General features: G+C 42.8%; 2 protein-coding genes across 3 annotated transcripts in view; both read right to left on the bottom strand.

The window, feature by feature from the left end:
* Positions 1–1,165: 1,165 nt before the first annotated feature.
* TBR1 (T-box brain transcription factor 1) lies at positions 1,166–9,539 on the bottom strand. The gene is made up of 6 exons (XM_049888969.1): positions 8,829–9,539; positions 8,042–8,196; positions 7,561–7,682; positions 6,854–7,012; positions 5,677–5,738; positions 1,166–2,554 (listed from the first exon to the last, which is right to left on the bottom strand). The coding sequence occupies exons 1-6, from the start codon at positions 9,518–9,520 to the stop codon at positions 1,696–1,698; spliced, it is 2,049 nt and encodes a 682-aa protein (XP_049744926.1). The 5' UTR covers positions 9,521–9,539; the 3' UTR covers positions 1,166–1,695.
* A 4,944-nt stretch (positions 9,540–14,483) lies between these two features.
* The window catches only part of PSMD14 (proteasome 26S subunit, non-ATPase 14), a 111,376-nt gene continuing 104,056 nt past the window's right edge, over positions 14,484–21,803 (bottom strand). Inside the window, exons 10-11 of one of the 2 annotated variants that reach the window (XM_049887303.1) lie at positions 17,527–17,589; positions 14,484–14,883 (exon numbers count right to left, since the gene is read on the bottom strand). In XM_049887303.1, the coding sequence (XP_049743260.1) occupies positions 14,785–14,883; positions 17,527–17,589 (162 nt within the window). In that variant the 3' untranslated portion in view covers positions 14,484–14,784. The remainder of the gene's footprint in view (positions 14,884–17,526; positions 17,590–21,803) is intronic. The other variant, XM_049887302.1, reaches the window with a different exon arrangement.

Below are 21,803 nucleotides of genomic sequence, written 5' to 3'. Positions count from 1 at the left end.
TTCATTTCACAGACAAAACGAAACAAATATAAAAATCACAACATTAGATTTACAGAAGAGCCAAAATATACACACGTTTAGACCCTGAACTCCTATTAGGAAAAAATCCCCCCCCCCCTGGACTGGAATCTAGGTTGAATATTGTGTATGATGCATATTTCATATTAATTTTTAAAATACAAAAAAAAGTATAAGTTTGCTGCACAACATTAGAAATTTTACTAATCTATTTCCAGGGGGATGAATGCTCCTTATCAAATATAACAAGGTTTGGGGGGAGGGGAATCCGTTTTAATGCTAGTGTTTTCCCAAGGAAGTCAGACTTCAGCTGTTTCTAGGTGGGGAGGGGAAATCATTTTCAAAACTAAAATGCAGTAAAATATACAACTCACACAATTCATCTTCACTAGACTACGCTATAGTTACCAACAATTCAGTTATCTATATCATTAGTAGAGTACTCATTACAAAGATTTACAGCATATAAAGGTGGAGGGGGGCTGAAAAGATATTCAGAAACAGTTTGTCAGCATATTTGGCACCTGCACAGACCAGTAATGGATTTGGCACTTTGGGGAAAAACAAATAAGGCAAAATAATATTGCTGATGTCGAACTATTCTATTTAAAAGGAATGAGGGGGGGAATACAACTCCAGTTGACTTAGCTCTGCAGGCATCATGCCACTTCATCGACTCACCTATGAACAGACACCTATCCTTTACAGGTGTTTGGGTGGATTCTCCTTACCTATTTTGTGAACATAGGGCACAAAGTAATTATTTCATGCAACGGATTTAGGAGAAGTGAGAAACCCATTACTATCTATGAGTATTTCAAGTTCCCAGAGCCTCTTAAAATACTGTTATCTCGCAAAGAAAAAAAAAAGTTAAAGAGAAGGAAAGAGCGGAAGAAGTTAAGCATGAACTGGTTTTGTGCCTCGACGATGAGAATAAAAACTAGCCATTCGTTACAATAAATTAACACTATTTACAATCATTTCACAGGCTTTGTTCCACTAAAAGTATTAACATCCCTACCATCCATCCATCCATCCATCCATCCATCCATCCGTCCGTCCGTCCGTTCGTCCGTCCGTCCGTCCGTTTGTCCGTCCGTCCGTCCGTCCGTCCGTCCGTCCGTCCGTCCATCCATCCATCCATCCATCCATCCATCCATCCATCCATCCATCCACTCGGGGATAAAGAAGGACGCACTGGGTGGGTCCAGGTTCTAGAGTCAACATCCTACGGTTAATGGGGAGGCCGGTTAATGGGGAGGCCGAGACTTGGAAGGTCGGAATCGCTGCTGCCTGACAGGACTGCCCAGGTCTCCTAAAGATGAAGAGTTTCATTACAAGAAAGAGAAGGAGGAGGTGAGAAGAAGACAAGGGGGAGGAGGATTGTTTGCAGGATAACTTCACAAGAGAGAAAGTAGGAAAACCAAAAGGTTTACAGCAAAGTTGAAGGTCGGTGAGCTAACTGCAGACACTGCTGCGCAAAAAAAAAAAAAAAGTTAAAATCACTTTTAACTGCGTTTATTCGGAGACCTGCGTCGCTGCAGACGATAATCGAGGGTCAAATAAAATGAGGTGCGCGAGGCGGGGTCTGGGGAGAAGGAGTTGGGGAAGAGCTGTGAGGGGCTGGCTGGGGTCCGGGCCGCGGCGGGCCGCGGGGCCAGGGCGCGCAGGGGCGGCCTAGCTGTGCGAGTAGAAGCCGTAGTAGCCGCCTAGGTCCTTGGCGCAGTTCTTCTCGCAGTCCCGCTGGGCCAGCACCTCGCTCTTGAGGGGGGACGAGCTCTCGGACACCGGCGTGTCCGCTGGCGAGATTCGCCTCCGCTTGGCCTGCTCGTAAATCCCGGAATCGCTGGAGTCGATGGACTTGATGGAAGAGGGTGTCTCGATCCAGCTGGAATCGGACAGGTCCTTGGGCTTGGCATCCTCGGCGGCGCCGGGGGGAAGCGGTGAGCGCTCGGCAGCCAGGCCCTCGGCCTCCTCGCCCAGGTAGGGGTTGGCACCCGCCATGCGCGCGGCGGCCGCGGCGCTGTTGGGCCAGCAGGGCAGCACGGAGCCCGACTTGGCGCCGCAGTACTGCGGGGGGCTGCGCGCGCCCCAGCCCGACGGGTCGGCGTAGTAGCCGAGCGGGCGGCCAGTGCAGCCGGCCGCCTGCAGTGGCAGCGCCTTGACGCCCGCCGCCGCGTAGGAGAGCAATGTGGCCGCGTTGCCTGCGAAGTCCGTGGCCGTGTCATAGGCCGAGGCGGCGAAGTCCAGCCGGTTGTTGGCCGGTGTCACAAACCAGCGCTGCGGCGACGGCGCGCCCGGGTCTTCGGCTTGCTGCGGGGACAGCAGCCCGTTGGTATGTGGCACGCTGCGATCTGTGCCCGGCCCGGGGCCCGCTCCAGCACCCGGGTGGAAGCGGGCCTTGGCGTAGTTGCTCACGAACTGGTCCTGCAGGAAAGATCCGGCCATGGCGTAGCGGGCCCCGGGCACGATCTGCGAACGTGGCGAGTCGTTGGGCGAGGGGGTCAGGCGATCCATGTCGCAGCCCGTGTAGATCCTGCGGGAGGTGAGAGAGAAATAACCGAGGGGTGGCGCGGAGGTCCCTTCGGGGGACAGAAAGGAAGACCACCTCCACTTTTCTCCTCCCTCCACCCTCGTTATCTGTATCTTGCTGTCCAAGATGGAGACACAGAAAGGGTCACAGACCAGCATGCTCCCCTAGATAAATCGTGGAGTTATAAAAGGACCAATGTGTACGTGCGGGACCCAGAGCGAGATCCAGAGCGTCAAGAGGAAGGCTTGCTTCTTCCCTTGCTCTCCACCAAACGCACAGGTGACAGGAACACAGCAGGGGGTTCTCGTCCCACTTTTTCAACATATGTATACATACTAAAGCATATGTATACATACTAAAGCAGGTTTACCCTGGGAATAGGGCATTCCTGCCCACTGGACCGTTCCTGTGTGGGGAAAGTTTCTGAGTGAAATTTTAAATAAGATACCCTCTTCTCTGCCCTTTTTAAAAAAAATTCCCTTCCTTTTACCATTTGATTGTTCAGGAGATTTCTCTTCCCTTCTTTTAATAGATAGTTTAAGAAACTCATAGGAAATAACTGTGCATTTGTGTGTGTGTGAGCACAGGCACCCTAGTAAACTCATTACCCTCTGCCATCTAGTCAGCTCTGACTCTTGACCCATCAAAGACTGACCATCATCATTCTTACGAGACCCAAGGATTGTTGCTTTTGACAACCTACAGGGTACTTATTGTCTATTTTTTGCCTGGTGCACACCGTCGATCCCCACCTTTACCAATACAGATAAGAATTACTACTAGGAAACAAAGTAATCATCAACACACGCAAGGAAAATTATTTCACAAAGACAAGGTGTCCTTTACTCTGACCCCTAGCTCCAGCTTTTGACCCGTTACTGGCAAAAACTTTCAGACAAACTCTTACACTAGAGCTATCAACCTCCCCCAAGCAATCCTCCACTAATGATAACTAACCCTTTTACAGAGTGCGACTATGTGTCAGGCAATGTTGTCTAGCACTGTACATATACTAACTTATTTAACCCTCACAACAATTCCTCTAGCTAAGTACCATTATTAGCCCACTTTACAGATGAGGAATCTGAAGCACAGGGAAGTGAAATAACTTGCCCAAGGTCACCGACAGTGATTGTGTTGCTGGAGATTATCTTAGATAAAATAAGCAAAGATTGATTCTAGACCTTGGGCCTAGAAAATCCTATTAGAATTGAAAGGTAACCAGGGATTGGGTGAAGTGTGGCAGAAGTGTTTTCTCATACATATATCTTCCTTTTTATTTAACTCACACATGAGTGTTTTAATCTTCAATCAACAGATTGTTTGGAAAGAAAGTCTCAGACTTTTATCCTTTTGGGAGGAGATTCCCTGGTGAGTGGCAAAAGAGCCACCTAATGCCCCTGAGCACGTATGCCTCTCCCTATTTCTCCAAAATTAAGCCATGCCAAAACAACTCACATGAAAGAAAGGGAGAGTGTCATAAATCCACTCTTTCCCATCCTCTAAAAACCTAAGAAATTTGCTTGTATAGGTAAAGAAGCTTTTTATGAAAAATGCCTAGTAATTTAAGAATCAAAGGGAAGAAGTCTCTAAGCTGGCTTTCCCAACAGGAGACAGGTAGGGGTGGAAGGTCACACTGCTGCAGCTGCTCCAGTTCATTCACTTGGTGCACAAAATTTCCCTCCTAAAATTTAATTCCAGTTTCAAATAAGAGAGAGGCAGGAAGGGAACATAACTAGCCAGGTGCAAATATCTTCTCTGTTTACCACCAAAATATTTTTAAAAGAAAAAAGCAGTCTGCAAAAGATAGAGTTTAGATGCCCATCCAGATCCCAGCTCACTTGGGATTACTGAATTGATTTGTGCAAAATAAATGCTTTAGAACAGATGTTCACAACAGAATTAAAAGCTCAAAATCTACAGGACTTCCCTCCAACATCTCTGGTCTCCTGGGCCACACACTTTCCGCTGTGCTGGGCCCACCTTTTTAGATTGTGAGGACTACACTAGCCAAGTTTTTGTGCTGGGGAATCATATTGAGAGGCTTGCTTCCTCGGGACTCCTTTTGAGGGATGCATAAAATTATTAAAGCCAGTAATATCAATGCTTTTTGGGGGGGTTTGTTATAAAATACCAGGTGGGAAGTTCGGTAACTGCCTATAGATGGAATAGAGGCAGCCACTTCCCTATTTCTCCACACATTTAATCTATTCCTAGTCAAAGACAATCTCACCTTTATAGTTTTATCCGAGGCACTCAATGCAAGCTGTCAAATTAAGCTATATGTACCCTTTCCTTTTATGGTTAGAAAAAAGTGGGGAACCCCCCAATTCAGATTTAGATTTTTGCTATATTACAGTACCTGAACTCAGGCAGTGAGTGACAGTGCTAGAACAAGCCCAGAAAGCATTTGGCTTACACCTACTGTTGACCCTAGAGAACAGCCTTTTGACAGAGAACAAATGGAGATAGACAAGGGAGTTTGGAGGAAAGAGAACCAACATGTGTAAGTAGAACACACCTATATACAAACATAAGAGAAAATATTTTTCTTTTGAAGCTTATAAGTAATATTCAGCAATAGCGCCTGAGTCCTTCCTAAAGCCTGAAATCTGTAGCAGCGGTTCTGCTCATGAGATGGCCTTTGGTGGGTGTACATTTTTTATTCAGTCCATAGTAAACTTGCACAGGAAACGCTATTACACAAAACTTGGAAATGGGTAAATAAAAGTCACATATGCCAAGGAAACTGGAACAACTGCCAGAGCCACATGCACTTTCAGGCAGAATCGGGCCAGTTTCAGACACAATCTGAGCGGAGCATCTGCAGTGCTACATACAACTCCCGCCGGGGAACCAGGGCAGCTTCCCCAGCCAACTAGCCAGGCAACAACTTTGTAATTCATAGGAAAGCTAAAAATAGGTGCAGGAAACTTTGACCAAAACCACACAAGTACCAAGACAGAAGGTCACCAGAGAGAAGGGGAGCCAGCAACAAGGAAAGGGAAAACCTCGAAGACACAACCCGTCTTCACACATTCTCGTTTCCAAAAGCCTTGTACATAACAATCCACCTTCCACCTTAAGCCACAACTATTTGAAAAGGAAGGTGCAAAATTACTTACGTGTCATAATTATCCCGAAATCCTTTTGCAAAGGGGTTGTGATCTATTTTCAGTTGTGTAATCTGGGAAAGAGGGAAAAAAAAAAAAAAAGATGATGTGACCCCCATTTCTATATAGGAGGAGTGTTTGAGAATATATCATCTGCTACTTTTTACAAGGGCTGAGAGCCTACAATTTCTTTAAATAGCAAGGTTTTCCTAACTGGAAAAAACGGAGAGAATGGATGTAAAGGAAAAAGAGAAAACGTCACAAAGTGATGAGGGACATGTTCAAATTAATGATGTCTAAAACTAAAGGATTGCTTTCAGTTAGCTCTCCTATGTGTTCTAAATTGCTTCATATGCACATTTTTTAAAATGCTTGTTACACAGGCACTTGTTCAGACAAAAAAAATTTTAAGAGGAACTTGAATTCATCACCAAATGTTGCCTATTTTAAATGTTCACCATATTTTTAAAAAGTTGGTCCCATTTGATTCACAAGAAGAACGTACAAGGTGCCTCTTAAAATCAGATTTGATTTACAATAAAATCATGTTTTTTATGTCTGATATTTTCATTTAAGTAAAAAAAAAAAAAAAAGCCATCACTGCTGGTCAGATCAATAGCAGCTTAATCAGCTTTTGTAAACTTATAAATGCTGAAGAGGGTTAAGTGCTACAAAACTCATTCCATAGCGCCAAGTAATCTGATTTATTGTATTTTTACATATATGAATGTGTATGTTCTTTTGGTCCCCCAAAACGGTGATACTTGTTCATTTCAGCCATCAAGTCTAAGATTTTTTTTTTTTTTAAATAACGTCAAAGCTTTCCAAGAATAAAATGCAAAGGGGGGGGGATATCCTTGTTTTAAAATGGGAAGAACTTAGACAAAAAAAAAAAAAGTGGGTTTTAACCTGTTCTAATTTGAGGGCCAAATTCAAACTCACAGAAGAAGAGGCCCTAGAAATCCTGGGCACCTCAAAGGGGTCTCAGGTGATCCTCGTCAGAGACAAATGGGAAGCGTTTCCCGCGCGGCTTAGGAAGGGTGCCTAGCAGGCCTCTAGTCCTGTGCCTAAAACCCGTGGCAGAATCAGTATGCTGTTGGTGCTGCTGGTGTCAGAGCCAGGGATTGCCAGGGTTACCGAGAGGTGCCTGGCAAGGCCCGCCGCGCGCCCAGCCCTCCGGCTTCCTTACATCGGTGTTCTGGTAGGCGGTGACGGCGATGAACTGAGTCTCGGGGAAGGTGAACGTCTGCACACGTCCGGGCTGACTGGTGTCTTCCGTGCCGTCTTCGTTCACTTCCACCACATGCAGGCGGGGCTGGTACTTGTGCAGCGATTGCAAAACCACCATCTGTCCCGCAGAGAGAAAGGGGAGCGCCGGGCGGCGGGTTAACGCGGTCGGTGTGCGCTGGCTGGGCTCGCCGGGCGAGGCTGCTCTGAGCCCGCCGCCCCGCCTGACTGGTGGCGGGACTCGCCGGGCTGGGCTGGCCGGAGCAGACCGGCCCTCGCACCTCGGAAAGCGAGAATCCGCCGAGCACCCGAGGAGAACAGAACCCGACACCCGGTATTCTCCCGGGCCTTCCTTCTCCTCCGAAGAGGAACAAAGATTCTCACAACCTGCAGATCTTGTGGGTTTCTTTCTCGAAATCCATCAAGCATTTTACATGGGAAGGTCAAGAACCCAAGAATGGGGCAAGGGGCGGGAAGACAACTTTATAGATTTAACATTATTTTAGAGAGTGGAAATATAATTTTTTAGGAAAAAAAAAACCTCCTTAATTAAGCAAGGAAAAGTGTATCCAGTTTCGCATGCTGCCTTATAAAGTAACTGGATGCTAGAGAGGGACGGGTATGGGGTGTGTGTGTGAGAGACAATTAGCGAGCGCTTGAGCCACTGACCTGCCCGTTGTTGTTTGAAGCTCCTTTGTTGTTAGTAAGTTTTAATTTTCCAAAAGAAATTTCTTGGCGCATCCAGTGAGCCCCCGTGTTGGGGGAATCCGGATGCATATAGACTCGATTTCCTGGAGAAAGAAATACGTTGTTTACATCTGCCCCCAGCACTGCCCAGTCCCAACTGCTTTACCACATAGAACACACACACACGTGTACACACACGCACACACACACCTTACTCCACTGTGAGGCCCATTAGCTGGGGCATTTTTAGGCTGCGCTTTCTTCCTAATAACTGGGGATGATTAATCTTTTGCATAATCCTCCCCCTTCTCGCCGCTCAGTCTGTCTCCCTTTCTCCCTCGTTTCCTTTTGGAAGTCACTGGCCGATCGTTTTAAAAGTCGTTCTAGCCAGTCCACAAAGGCTTTAATTAATCATTCTCACCTAAATAAGTGTCAGGAAAACGTGTTAATTGGAAGGACTTGCCTTGCACATTGGTGTCCGCTTTGCCGCAAGGAACCCATTTGCCTCCTTGAAACCTCCAGTGATTGGGATCCGCCAAAATCACATCCACAAAAATATTGTAATGAGCCGTGGGATCGAGACCAGAAATGTTAAAACTTAAAAAAGGAAACATGCGCCTATTTAAATTAAAGAGGGGAGGGGAGGAGGAAGAAGGAAAACAAGGAGAACAGAAATATAAATGTTAAAGATTAAACGCAAGAAGCGCGGCGCCAGATAGCAAAGCAAAACTTGTTCTCGCAATGTAGATAAGCGAATGTTTGCTGGGTTAGAAAAGGGGTCTGGGGGAGAAAAAAAGTGCGGCCGAAGTCGAGGGGAGAGGCAAGTAAGGTGGGTGAGGTGGAGTGGGCGGTCGGCAGGTATCCCTGCCCAGGTGGAGAGCGAGATTGGCGAACCGCGCATCTACCAGGCGGTACATCAGTGCGGCGATGCGTCCCTCCCACCGCCCGACCGCGAGCTGTGCCGGGTCGCTGGCTCGGGCGCCCAGTCTCGCTTTCCTCGGGGCACTGGCGGAGCTTTCCGACCACCTTTCTAGAGCGGGATCCCCTGGTCACATTGAGAATTCTCCCCATCCCCAAGGTGATCATCCCTTCCACTTCCCCTTTTCCAAAACTAGCCAACTCTTGGGCGCACCTAAGCGCCTTCCACTCCTCTCCCGAACCCGAATTGTCGCTGCCCCGGCGGTCGTAACCCGGGAGAGCTCGCCCCCGGGCCGCGCCTGGGGCAGCGGCAGCCAAGAATGTAGCATTACCTTCCCTGTTTGGTGATGATCATCTCCGTTTGGTGCCGGTGAAATTTCAGCCAAAGGGGCCTGTTGCACAGGTACACCTGCGCTTTACCCGGCACTAGCCCAGGCTGTGTGGAGGAGAACTGGTAGAATGGGGCGCCTTGGTAGGAGTGGCCGTACTGCTGTGGGTAGGGGTAGCCGGCCGCGGGGTAGCCCTGCGGTGAGGAGTTGGACAGAAGGCTGTTGTAGGCTCCGTTGGTGATGACCGGGTGGTGGGCCATGTAGCGGCTGGGGCTGCCGATGGAGAAGGCGGGGTGCGCCGGTCCGTGCTGGCTGGGGTACGGGAACATGGCACTGGGAGCAGTGGCCGCAGACTGGGGCTGGCTGGACTGAGATAGGAGGTAGCGATCTGCTGCAGAGCCATCGAAACTGTGACGAAGCTCAGAGACCCCGTCCAAGACAGGAGAGAGTTTACTTCTCTGGACGTCCCCTGGTGAGTCCTTGGAGTCAGGAAAATTGTCTGTATCTGACTGATTCGTCATCCCTCTGGTAATTTTTTTCAAAGGTGAACTTCTCTCCAGGTTGTCAGTGGTCGAGATAATGGGATGATCGTGCAAGACAAGCTCGGTTCCGCCTGAATGTGGGTAGCTGCTGCTCACATTGAGAAATTTCTTGGAGAGCATGATAGAAGGAGAAAGGCAGTGCTCCAGCTGCATAGCTCTAGAACCTGAACACTCGCCCTCCCGTCCTTGGTTTTTAAAGTCCTATTTATCATAAACTAGAAATCCACAGACCCCCTCACTAGACAGAAAGCACTTCAACCAGCAAATGCTTCTCAAAGGTTTGATTTACTTTTTTTTTCTCTGGGAGAAGAGATTGGCCAATTGACACTATGCAGCAATCAGAAAAGGCTCACTTTTGATCTTGCTGCTTGTGCAGCCGATGAAACGGCTCCTGCCATTGGTTAACTGCTGACAGTAATTTAATTAGATAGACATTAATTAGGATAATCACCTGGCTCCTGGTCGCGACGATCATGGCAAATTGAAGGGGATGATTTTATTGTTGGCTGGGGGGGGGGGGGGATATGTGTTGGTTTTACGTGAGCCCTGTTGTGTCACCTTTAAGCTTTGTGACCACTGCTTTAGGAAGATTCAAAAGATGTGCAATTTACTGAACACTTTCCTACCTTCCCCCCCCCACCACCTCCCTCCCTTTGGAACCGAGGGGCGGAGGAGGGGATTCGACGATGCTAGGAGACTTTTCGGATCTGAATGAGCCAAATATTCAGTTGAATGTAACGATTTCAAGTGCAAAGCATACAAAGCACGAGCCGGTGGCCTCTTCTCGCCCTGTAAAAGTTCCAGAGTCTGTCTTTTCCAGTTAATACAGAAGTACACAACACCTGAGCCGGTCCTTTGTGAGCAGGTCCTGCCTGTCTTCGCGCCCCCTTTCTTCCCCGGCTTTTTAACCACATACATAAATAAATAAATCACTGCTGCTGAGAGCCACAGCGATGGAAGTGAGCGGGAGGGGGAAGTGGGGGCGAAAGGCAGCAACTCACCCACCCATCCACTGTTCACCCACCTCAGGAAGGTTCGGTTTCTTAGTTGAACACAGAAACAGTGACAATATATGATCTCCTTTTTAAGTTTTGAAATAATCATAAGCTGTCGGTCTGAAGTGCCTTAATGTATTTGCACTGATGTTTACAGGGTCTTTACTAAATATTTTATCAGTGAGCTTGGTTGCAGATTATTTGAAGAGCATCTAACTGGGAGCAGGCGCCATGCGTCCCTCCCGTCCTACTGCACTTCCTTCTCTCTGAGGTACTGGCTTGGCAACAGATTCGCAAGCCTCGCCAGGAAAAAAGAGGGCAGAGTCCCCGTGCAAATGGGTTCGCCAGAAGTGCTGATCTGGGGAGACAGAGTGGAAGTGGTGTCAACACAGTTATCTTTACTGAGGGCTGTGTGTGTGTGTGTGTGTGTGTGTGTGTGTTAATGTTTATATAATCTGGTGGGGAGAAAAAGAATGCACGCCAGTAATTTTAAAAGGAGGAAGAATCTAAGGAAAAATAGAGAATAGAACCAATGTAAAAAGATGTTGGCACAAATAAATAGCACGAGGCCCAAAGCAACCCTGAGATGTAGGGAGAAGAGACATGTCCCAGTACTGATTGTCCAGAGGAACCCAGCTCTTGGCCTGGACCTTAGAGCCAAGAGCGACCGAGGCTTTATCCGCCCAAAGCTGCTTCCGGTGGCCCAGCACCAGCCAACCTGCCCTCCCGCGACTTTCCCCGGGACGCCGAGGGGCGCAGGAATGAGGAGGAGGGGGAGGTGCGCTTCTCGGAGCCAGCTCGGCACAGCGAGCTGGCGGACAGGCGGGCGGGCTCCGCGCCGGGCGCTGCCTGGCCCGGCAGGGCAGGAGAGGCCACCTTCAGCTCCACCCCACCCCACCCCACCCCACCGCGCCAGGTGCCACAGCCCAGGCCGGCCCCCGCGCGCCCAGCTCTGGCTCATTGTCTAACGTCTGTGAGTGTCCCGAGAGAGCACCCTGACGAGCTCAAGGGGAAGGCGCCACCCGGGAGACTGAGGGAGCGCCGCGCGAGCCGCGCCTGGCACAGACCTCAGAAGCACCCCTCTTCCCCGGAAGGAGGCGCGGCCTGGCATCTCGGCCGGGTAGAGCTTCTGCTTTCTTGCGAGGGCTCCGCCCTCCCCAGACCGGGGTAGCTCCCTCGGTGGGAACGGCGCTGGGAGCATTGGGTGGGTCCTGGGCACTGGCCGAGAGGGATTAACCAGACTTGATCAGGCGCCTCGCAGTTTCGCCTCTATAGAGCATTTTTAGAGGGGTGCCTGGGTGGATCCAACCATCAGCGCTCGGTTCAGATTGCACCCCCGAGGCGGGTTGGGCGCCTTGTCTGCAGAGGGCACCAGCTGCGGCCTCCAGCAGGGCGCCGCGAGCAAGGCCCAGGGCAGGAGGAGTTGGACTGGACAGGTTGATGACCAGATGTCCCAGTCTCAAGCTGAGACAGTTTTCTGGGAGAAAAATAAAGCCAGACCCGTTTTCCCTTTCGAAAGCAAACCTCAGCCCCTGGCCAGAAAGCTTCAAAAACAAGCAGAGCCTTAGATGTTGAGGCTTGTGGGTGCAGAGGAGCCGAGAGTAACTATGACACTTTGATTCATTTTTCTGCCCTTTGTCTTCCACCGCCAAGTCTCCTGGTGAGCGACTTGGGCCCTATTTTGGCCGCTTCTTCCCCCTCCTTTCTTAGATCATTAGCTTTTCTGCCCCTGAGAGCTTCTCCTATTTCTTCTGGAAGGTACGCTTCTGCCATCCCAATGGGACAGAGAAACAAGTGTGTATAGCAAGAGGGCCAGACTCTATCTAGGCTCTTTTTGAGACCTTGCCATTTCCCCCACCCTGAACTGACTTAAAAAAAAAAAAAAGAATGCTAAGTTGAAATAAGGCATGAAGGGTAGAAAATGGGTAGAGGGCACCTTCCTCAGGCTTTTAAGGTATTAAATTGGAAGATAAATGTGCACTCTGCCCACTTTGGATTATCAATACCAAATTCTGTGGTTCCTCACATATAGGCTAAACCTTGAATTTCTATACAGAACAGCTGAGATTCATCCAGGTGCTCAAGAAGGAAAACTAAGGCTTTCCTCATGATCAACACGCTAGCCCTTGAGCCTTACTTCTGTGGAGCAGGGCATACAAACCACCCCAGGATCTTGCTAAAATTCAGATTTTGATTCTGTTGGTCTGGGGTGGGGCTTGATTGTGTATATATAAGGAGCTCCCAGAAGCCCCAGATGCTGCTGGACCAGGCAGATCACACTTAGACACTGAAGGTACAGCTTTCAGTGCCCCATACTGGTCTGAGAGAAAAGCAAGGACATTGCTGCACTACAGGTAAGTAGGAGTTTTGGTTCCCGTGCTGCTTTTACTCTGCATGGCGGATGGATAAACAGATGCTCACATACACACACACATCGGCTTACTGAGTTCGTGATTAACCAAGCCCTTTCACTACCTAATTGGGCCTAGGGCATCAGGCTGCTGCTTAAACAGCTGTATATCCGAAGACAAAAGTGTTCACCAAACCACCTCTTAGACAGCATCCTGATGTTGATTGACTTCAAATAGACAAAGAAAATGCAGGTTTTTGCTTGGAGGGAGTTTGATAAAGTTCCGAAATTAGTAAGGTTTCCAACATGAGTCAAGGGAAAGAAAACGGTGTGTAGCTGTGGGGAGTCCAGGAAGACGAGGCAATCAAATAAGGGCAGAGCACAGGGTCTGCACAAACTTTCTCTCTTGCTGTATAGCAGTCATGAGGTATTTTCAGGGGACTATGTGGGCGGGGGAAAAAAAAAAAAACTTTCAAACTGAATGTTGAGACTAGCCTTTGGATTATTGAGGCCTCCTTCTGAGGGGATTTTATGAAAAAATACTGACCAGCTGTAATCAACGGTATCTGTGAAATAAGTTATAGAGCCTTAATTTATAAAGGGAAAAACCGTGCATCAATTAACCTGCACGTAGTTTAAATTCAGCAAAAAACAAAACAAACTTTACATTAGCTTCCACTTACATTTTAACGGTAAGTGGTTTGGTGTTGTAATTCTGACAATTTACACTAATGTACGTGTCCTAAACAAAGCATACCAGTTGCTATATTTAAAAGAAAGAAATGCTCACTAAAAAGGCACGGTAAAACATACTGGGAATTTAAGCCATTTCCACTTTGTTTCTGGTAAATTTTCATTAGCCAACCAGTAAGAACTTAGAATCATTCAGGCAGCGCAGTAATTTGGTCTATCATGTCATTCATATAACCTCTAATTGGTTAAGTCTAAATTCTAAGTCCCTAAAAAAAAAAAAAAAAAATTCCTTTAATGAAGCCTTAGAAACATTCTCACCATATTTTCAAAAGAAGGATGCAGACTAGAATTAAATGTTTACTAGGGTCCATATTGTTTGCCATACCCCTTTGGCGTTCCCAATACGGTGCTATACCACAAGTATTAACAGGCGTAGTTACTTAGAAGCCGGCTGTCTGTGAAAACTGCCATTAGCCAAATTTTTTTCCTATTAGAAAACTAGGTACCTTCTAAGTTTACTTGGGAAAGATAATGAAAAAAACAGTAACAGAATTATTGCTTATATATTAAACTTACATTATGGCTACTTTTCTCATTTTGCAATGATGACATATTATATACCTCCTATGGTTGTCGTAGCTGAAAGTCCAGTGGAGTTTGCAGCAGCCAACTCCCAGATGATCTCAAACCTGCTAGTGGAATGTATTCTTTTAAAAATACTAAAAAATATAAATTAAAATTGCCCCCTTTTTTATCTTATACTCCTCTGAGATCCTGAAAGACATTAACAAGATATTGAGCATATGATATTAATTTATGACAAAAGCTTTTTAATAAAATATATGTCAACACTTTTTCTGGGTTACTCACTAATGAGGTAAAAAAAAAAATAGCCACTCATTAATGGTAACAATTTTAAATTTATGAAGTTTTATCACCTTGATGTTTTATGTATTATAAGATCTTAAAATGCAAAGGGAAACATCTTTGTGTGAGATTTCTATAGCACTGTCAAATGTTATTCTGTCAGTTTCACCCAATGCCAAAAAGACCTCAGGAGACATAGATTGTAAATGTATTTTATTTTGTAAGCAACAATCAAAATATATTTGTGCTACTGATTTCTTCAAATATTAAATGGGAACTTAACAAAATTTGTCCACTTTGACGTATTCTTGTACAACTTTGGAATCTGCAAAGACCCTGACTAAAGAAACAGAAGTAATTGCACAAGTGAGACTGAAGGTGTTACAGCGCTGCAAATGACGCCAGATGTCTTACGTTTAACCAAGCACACCTTCAGCGGTCCCTTGATTTTGAGCATCAGCAACAATACAGGAACGCACACTAAAGTATCACTAATAGCTTTTTATGTTGCTTTATTTAAATACAACAGTATCCAACATAGCTGCTAAACACTGGACAATATTGGAGGTCATAAGTACATCCACATGTTCCTCCAAATGACGTTTGGGATCCTAAAAGAAAAAAAATAAAGAAGAAGAACCATATTACTAGTAGATACATTACTTAGATTTTTTTTTTTTAAGTAGTTGATGAAATTGGTAAAGGAAGTCAGACTGAAATTTATATATGTTTGACAACTTTAACTTTCCTAGTATATATCATTATATTCTTAGGGTTTCTGAATCATTAGAAAGTTATGTATCTGATAAAATAACTAATTACGCAACGGAAGACCGACGTACACAACCAACGCTACTACGACTCTATACCAGAGAATATAAAGAGTAACAAGGAATTCTATATAACCATAATGATCTGGCTGAAAAAAAAAGTATGTGCATAATATAGTATATATGCTTAAGTACATGTGTGTTTGTGTATTCCCTGCCATTCACAAATACTGAATGGCTGAGGGGTACTTTACTTAAAGCAGATATACCAATAGCTAACAATTCATTGTGAATTCTCCTCGTTCCTCTACATCTTGGTAAGAATCTGGGCTCTATATAATTTTAATATTACAGGAATACTGCTTTAAATGATTCAGAAAAAATTACTGGATAATAAGTCACTGGGCTTCAGAAAATTTGTATCAATTCTAGAATGTTAAGAATAAATGTTTCACAAAGGTATTATGAAAAACGTATCACTGAAGATTATATTGGTGCAGCCCTTAAACTTAATCAAACCTATTTTTGAGTTAAAAATGAGGCTTAGAACTGTACTATAGTAAGGAATTTAAATAAAAATGCTTAATTTATATTTATGTTTAAGGTTGAATGCAGTATTTCAGCTAAATTTGAAATAGGAGATACATACTGTGCACAGTAAAAAACTGTCAATTAAAACATTATTTTCTTATGAATATTGTTAAAATACTCAACACCCCACTTTAAACAAGTATTTATCACTGGAATTATTTCTTGGCTGTGCTTTTCTACAACATAATTTCAATGCATTGATTTCTTTAAACAACCTAGACATACAATATACTACAAATAATTTCAAGTGACTAGGCCACACAATACATAAATAGAATTTTATTTATTTCAAAAAAGAGCCTTGAGGCATATTAGGTGAAAGAGGCTGACAGGAGAAAAAAGATATTAGCTATTCGGTTACAGACATTTTTACTTTTGCCAAGCAGTAGGAAAAACCAGTAATGTACTATATATTTAAAATAAAATTCTGATGATTATTAAACTCTGTCTAGTATATTTTTAATTTTACCTGTATTTTAATTTAGTCCTTTTATTTGCTATTGTTAAATAAAATCTGCATTAATATACAAAATTAAGCATATAACCAAATAATAATATAAACATGAAGAGTTGTGGAAGTTTAACACAGAATAACATTTTTTATTATTAGAAAGGCTTAGCTGTGTATTACAAAGAATCCAGAAATTGTTTAAAGAAAGTCAATTTGTATATAAGAGTTGTTCATCAATAAACTACAGCCTTATGAGCCATTTATGGAAAAAAAAAGTTGCTGGATTCTATCAAATTCAAGAGTTAATAATAAGAGTTAGTGATCTAATATTACGTATTAGATTAAAATAAGTAGTGGAAAAAGGGTGACTGCATCACATAAAATGAAAAAGTAAGATAAACTATATCTCACTTGTTTTTTTTTTTGGTTGCTATTTTTAAATTATAATACTAAGAATATAGTGAAATTTATGATACGTAAGTCAGAACTTTGCCCCTATTGCTCTGTTGGAGTAATTGATTTTATAGTGAATTGGTAACACACTTCCCTGTTATCGACATTACTTCTTGTGGCAGCTGGGTGATTCTTAGAGATTTTCCATCCAAGAATGGTCCTGGCCCAAACCTACAGAGCTTGTGAGATGTGATGGGATCAGAGCATATGGTAGGATGGCTGAAAGCAAAGACAGCTTAGTGTCTTGCATCGGAAATATCAGGATTCTGCCAACATCAGCAATATGATAACCATGTTCCATGAAAAGAAAAAAATGTAATCAACATTCTTTAAAAACAGTCTAATTAATCTGTAGATTCCTTTAATTGGTTGATATACTCCTCCACCCTCAGATAATAGGGACTAAATGTATTTATTTCATCTTGAAAAAGTGTAAGAGCGAATCCTTAAAACCCTTTCTCTCTTTACTCAGTATAATTCAACAGAGCTCTAAGTATTCTCAGGAATATTACCTACATATTGCTGCCTATATATTGACAAAAAGTATTGTTTTTGTTAGGTGCCATCGAGTCAGGTTCGACTCATAGCCACTCTGTGTATAACACAGATATATATGCAATACAGTATAGCATTAAAAAATTTGTTACATATGAAATAAACCTATCATTTTATTATTTTCATTGATCGACAGTAAAAATAACACTTGGAAAATTAACTCAGGACACAAGTTGTCTAACTGCTAGTAAATTATTTTCACTAAAGATAGTATCTTATAGGTATAATTTGTGATTTACTTTTCCATAGATGGCAAAGACAATTTGACAATATCAAATAATTCAGCAACTTTTAAAATTAGTATCACATTTACATGACAAAAGAAAAATGTAAAGTGAACAGACAGGGAAAAAAATCATACAGGCCCTAAAATAGTTTTAACTCTACAAAAGCACGTTACTATGCGACTGCTAACCTATTACAGTACACCTCACCTGCTTGCCAACATTCTTTATTGCCAGCTGTTCAGGTGTCATCTTATCTTCTTCTTCTACAGCCTGTGAATGAAACACAAAGGACAAAACTTTCAAATTCTAAATTTACTTTTCCCCACTGCAGAATAATCACCAAAGAAAATGGTGTCATAGTACTCATTCAGAAAATCCTTTATTCAATTAATTTATTGAACTAAAAAGCAATTTTGATAATCTTCAAAATAACTTTCAGGGTAATGAAAACTATTACCACCATCATTTAGAGAACAGGCTTAAGAATATGTAAAAAGCATAGAAAATATCAAACTGGACCACTCACAGGTAGTGTTTAACCATCTGGAAATCGTTAATGAATTCTCTGAAGGAGGACCAAACTGGAGACTGGAGTACCTGGGGTAAGTGCTTACTGCACTGCATACTAACTAGTCTGGTTCTGTCTTTTCTTCCTCTACTTTCACAGTTTTCCCTCAGCTTCCCGTTTCTTTGTTTCCCTCTTTTTGACAACCCAGCCTGTGTATACCCAATACCTGTTTAACTATCGGTAGCACTAAGGATTAAAGAACTGCAGACTTTTGATCCAATTTACAAACCATATGGTTTTTTCTGTTAATAATTTCACATATTTAAATCCCTAAAGTAATACATGCATTCAGAAAAAACCTCACTACTTCACCTGAGCGATCTTCAGTAACCACGAAAAAATAAAGAGTAATTTGAAAAGTTTCCAACATCAAAAAAATTACTTCACTTAAAAACCAAATCAAATAAAAATTAAATCAATCAAAACGACACACACAAACCACCTTCCACGGCTTCCAGAGTTAGCTACAAAGTCTTATGTGTATGGTCATAAATTTTCTAGCAGAGTAATTCTGAAATAATTATAACGTTTAGATTAGCTACCATCACGGGCCCTACATCCCCAAAACAGTATCACCACGAAATCTCTTTACTGAGAATTCTAACTGTAAGTGCTCAACTGCTAACCAAAAGGTTGGCAATTTGAACCCACCAGCCAGTCCAAGGAAGAAAGATGTGGCAATCTGATTCAGAAAATATTACAGCCTTGGAAACCCTACGAGGCAGTTTACTGTTTCCTATAGGGTCGCTATGAGTTGCAACTAACATAACAACAAGTGTAAGGAAACTCCTTTTTAACAGTTTGGGTATGTTACTGCCTGAAGATAGGACTGCATCCGGTGAACTCTTGGTCTATTTATTTTTCCATGAATGGAATAAATTTACTCCTGACAAATGGAAAACTAAGAAAATTTTAATGATCACCAACCTTAAGAAATGCCATCACAGAACTTACCACAAAGATTGCTATAAAAGGAGGTGAGGTGGTGGTAGCAGAAAGCAGGAAACCAAAATCCCTGGGAGGGTTAGATTTGGATACTCTAAACTTAATAATCTCACAGCTGCCAAATTTCTTCATGTGTGAACAATGAACATGTAGGAAAGGCAATCATCAGACATTTCCCATAAACTGGGAAGTTTGGCTGCATTTCACACCTTCTTAATAGTTTTGTAAACAGAGAACTTGAAAATGAGCAAAGATGGCAAGTGTCTAATTTTATAAATGGACAAACTATCTAGAGAATTTTCCCCAGTAGAACCTGCCTAAAGAGAAAAGATGACGAATAAGTATCGTATCTACTAATTATTAGAAGATACTTATTTACAACACATCATTAGGAAATACATTTATGACTCATAAACCTGAAAAAAGGAAAAATAAAAGTTAATAACACTCCAAATCTAGAATCCCCTAGACAGAGAATATGTTCATTTTCAGAGTCAGATGTCATTCTTATTATTCGCAGCTAGTTATAAAACTATTTTCTAACTGGGAAATTGCTTCTCCCACTATCTCAGTGTTTTACATACATGGGAACGCTGGCAACACATTAAGACCTTTTCTTTCTAAATTACTTTTACAAATTGTGACACAATACTTTATCGACTTGAAAGCCTATTAGATGAATGGGACAATTCATATTAGCTTGTGCTCCATAGCCATTCAGTGTTAGTTGTTCTGTGCAAATGCCAAAAACAGTACAGTGCTGGTAGAAGGCAAGAGTTTTGGAACTTGGCTCAAAATACCACTTCATGTACAAAACAGCTATTAGGCAGTAAACGTAGAGTACCGAAAATATCAAAGATGGCAGATATACAAAGATACATGTCAAAATGCGTTTAAAGCACTGATCTTACTCAAAAGGCTAAATAGGATGTAAAAAGCTCTAACTCAAAATTTTAAAATCTTTTACATCATTTAGCCACTTTACCAATTAGTTTTTCCATTTCCAATAATTAAAAGAGAGTTCACAAACTCTTTGAGAAGTACAGATGGTAAAAAGTACTCCCAGCCATAGATGCCATCTGGGAAGTGAGGAGCAGCTGTAGATTTAGGCATATTCTAAGGTTGCAAACCCCTATGACAAAAGAGTAAGCATATCTCTTCTACTCTAAGACAGACCAGATCATCATATCAAACCCCTAAATATTTTCTCCATCTACCTAAGTTACCTATATCTCATCTACAACCTGGGCAAGACCAGTTTGCCTTCATTCATAGTTCTAATCTGGCTAGTTACCAGGAAAAATTAAGAAAAGTAGCAGTAGAAACAAATGAAATTCAGGCACAGGCAGTGTCCTCACTGGGGAACTTCTGTGTTTATGGCAACTTCTGTGATTTGGCGTCAAAATTTGCTTTTGCATTCGTGCTCTTCGGTTTACTCAACCAACAAAAAAGCACTGAAAATGTTTGTGGCTATTCACACTACAAACGTTTTTAACAGTTTATCAACAAAGACCCCCAGATGGCTATCCCATCACGCACGGTCTGCACAGTTCTAAGAAATTCTTGGAATTTGATCTGTTGTGCGATCACAATCCCCTCAGATGTACCCCCATCTTAAAAAGGATTTTACTGAACCCATTAACATCATTCGCTTTTTCTGATAATGGTCAAGTTTCTGAAATGGAAAAATGTGTATCTCAAATTCCGCTATTTTATTTACCTGTTAACAAATATGGACTGGATCCTTGGCACTTCATTAACACTCTTCTAGCCATCTCCACCATGTCAATTCCAACAGACTCAGTTTTGTTGAGCTTTCTGAACACCTTTAAAGACTCAACCCCTGTTTTCTACTCCTTTAACCTTTACTTTCATGACACCATGTCTCTTATCCCATTTTATACTCCTCTGACTGTTCTTTGGGCTGCTTTTTTCCCCCCTCTGATCTGCTACCTTTGTTTACTATATAACATGCCGTGCTCCCATTTAAGGAAATGCTTTTGGATATCACCTATATGGCAATTTTCACTTAAAAATAGAACACAAACTGCTAAATGGCATATGTTAATTTTGTTTACCATGAAACAATCTCAGTATAACTGCTAATGGATTTCAAGACAACATATTTTGCTTCTTTATTGATTTTTATAAGGAGCCCTGGTGGCGCAGTGGTTAAGTTTTCAGCTTCTAACAGGAAGGTTGGCAGTTTGAACCCACCAGCCACTCCATGGGAGAAAGATTTGGCAGTCTGCTCCTGTAAAGATTACAGCCCTGGAAACCCTACGCAGCAGTTCTTCTCTGTCCTATAGAGTCGCTTTGAGTTGGAATCAGCTTTATGGCAATGAGTTTAGTTTTTGTTTTTTTTATATCAAGTCAATATATCGATTATATAATAAAAAAACTACATTATAGGTTACGGAGGTAAAGGATAAGCTTAAAAAAATGGCCTTTATAAAACATACATGGGATACAAAATTAACAAATATAAAACATGAGAAAAAGATCTGAAAAAGCATAAGGGGTGTGAGTATGAAAAGCATTAAAGCTGGATTTTCTCCTACCATCAGTAATAAAAATTAACATACACATGCCTTGACAAATATTAATTTATTGAATCCTTAAAACATCCCAGTGAGGTAATCTACATTTTACATATGAAGAAATTAGGAACTACCTCCTGGGGTACCATATGTTAATTTCAGCAGTACTTCTACCATGTAAGGAATTTTTGGAACTTCTTTTTTGGAATAGCTTACAACACTCCAGTATATTCTATGCATGTACTCAACAGTGGAATTTTCATCATTTTACATATTCAATAATCACTATTAAGTACCCACTCAGTAAGACAGTTCTTGCTCCCAAAGGAGCTTATGTTTGAGTTTTCCTTGTCTCTAAACCTCAAATTATGAGACCTAAAATATACTTTAGTGTGTACAAGGAGCAGTGGGAGAAACAGGTAAATAAGTGT

This window comes from Elephas maximus, chromosome 6 (assembly GCF_024166365.1).
Source record: "Elephas maximus indicus isolate mEleMax1 chromosome 6, mEleMax1 primary haplotype, whole genome shotgun sequence".
In the NCBI taxonomy this organism is placed as follows: domain Eukaryota; kingdom Metazoa; phylum Chordata; class Mammalia; order Proboscidea; family Elephantidae; genus Elephas; species Elephas maximus.
The sequence above is the reverse complement of the archived record's forward strand: the minus strand, read 5'-3'. Positions and strand labels throughout refer to the sequence as shown.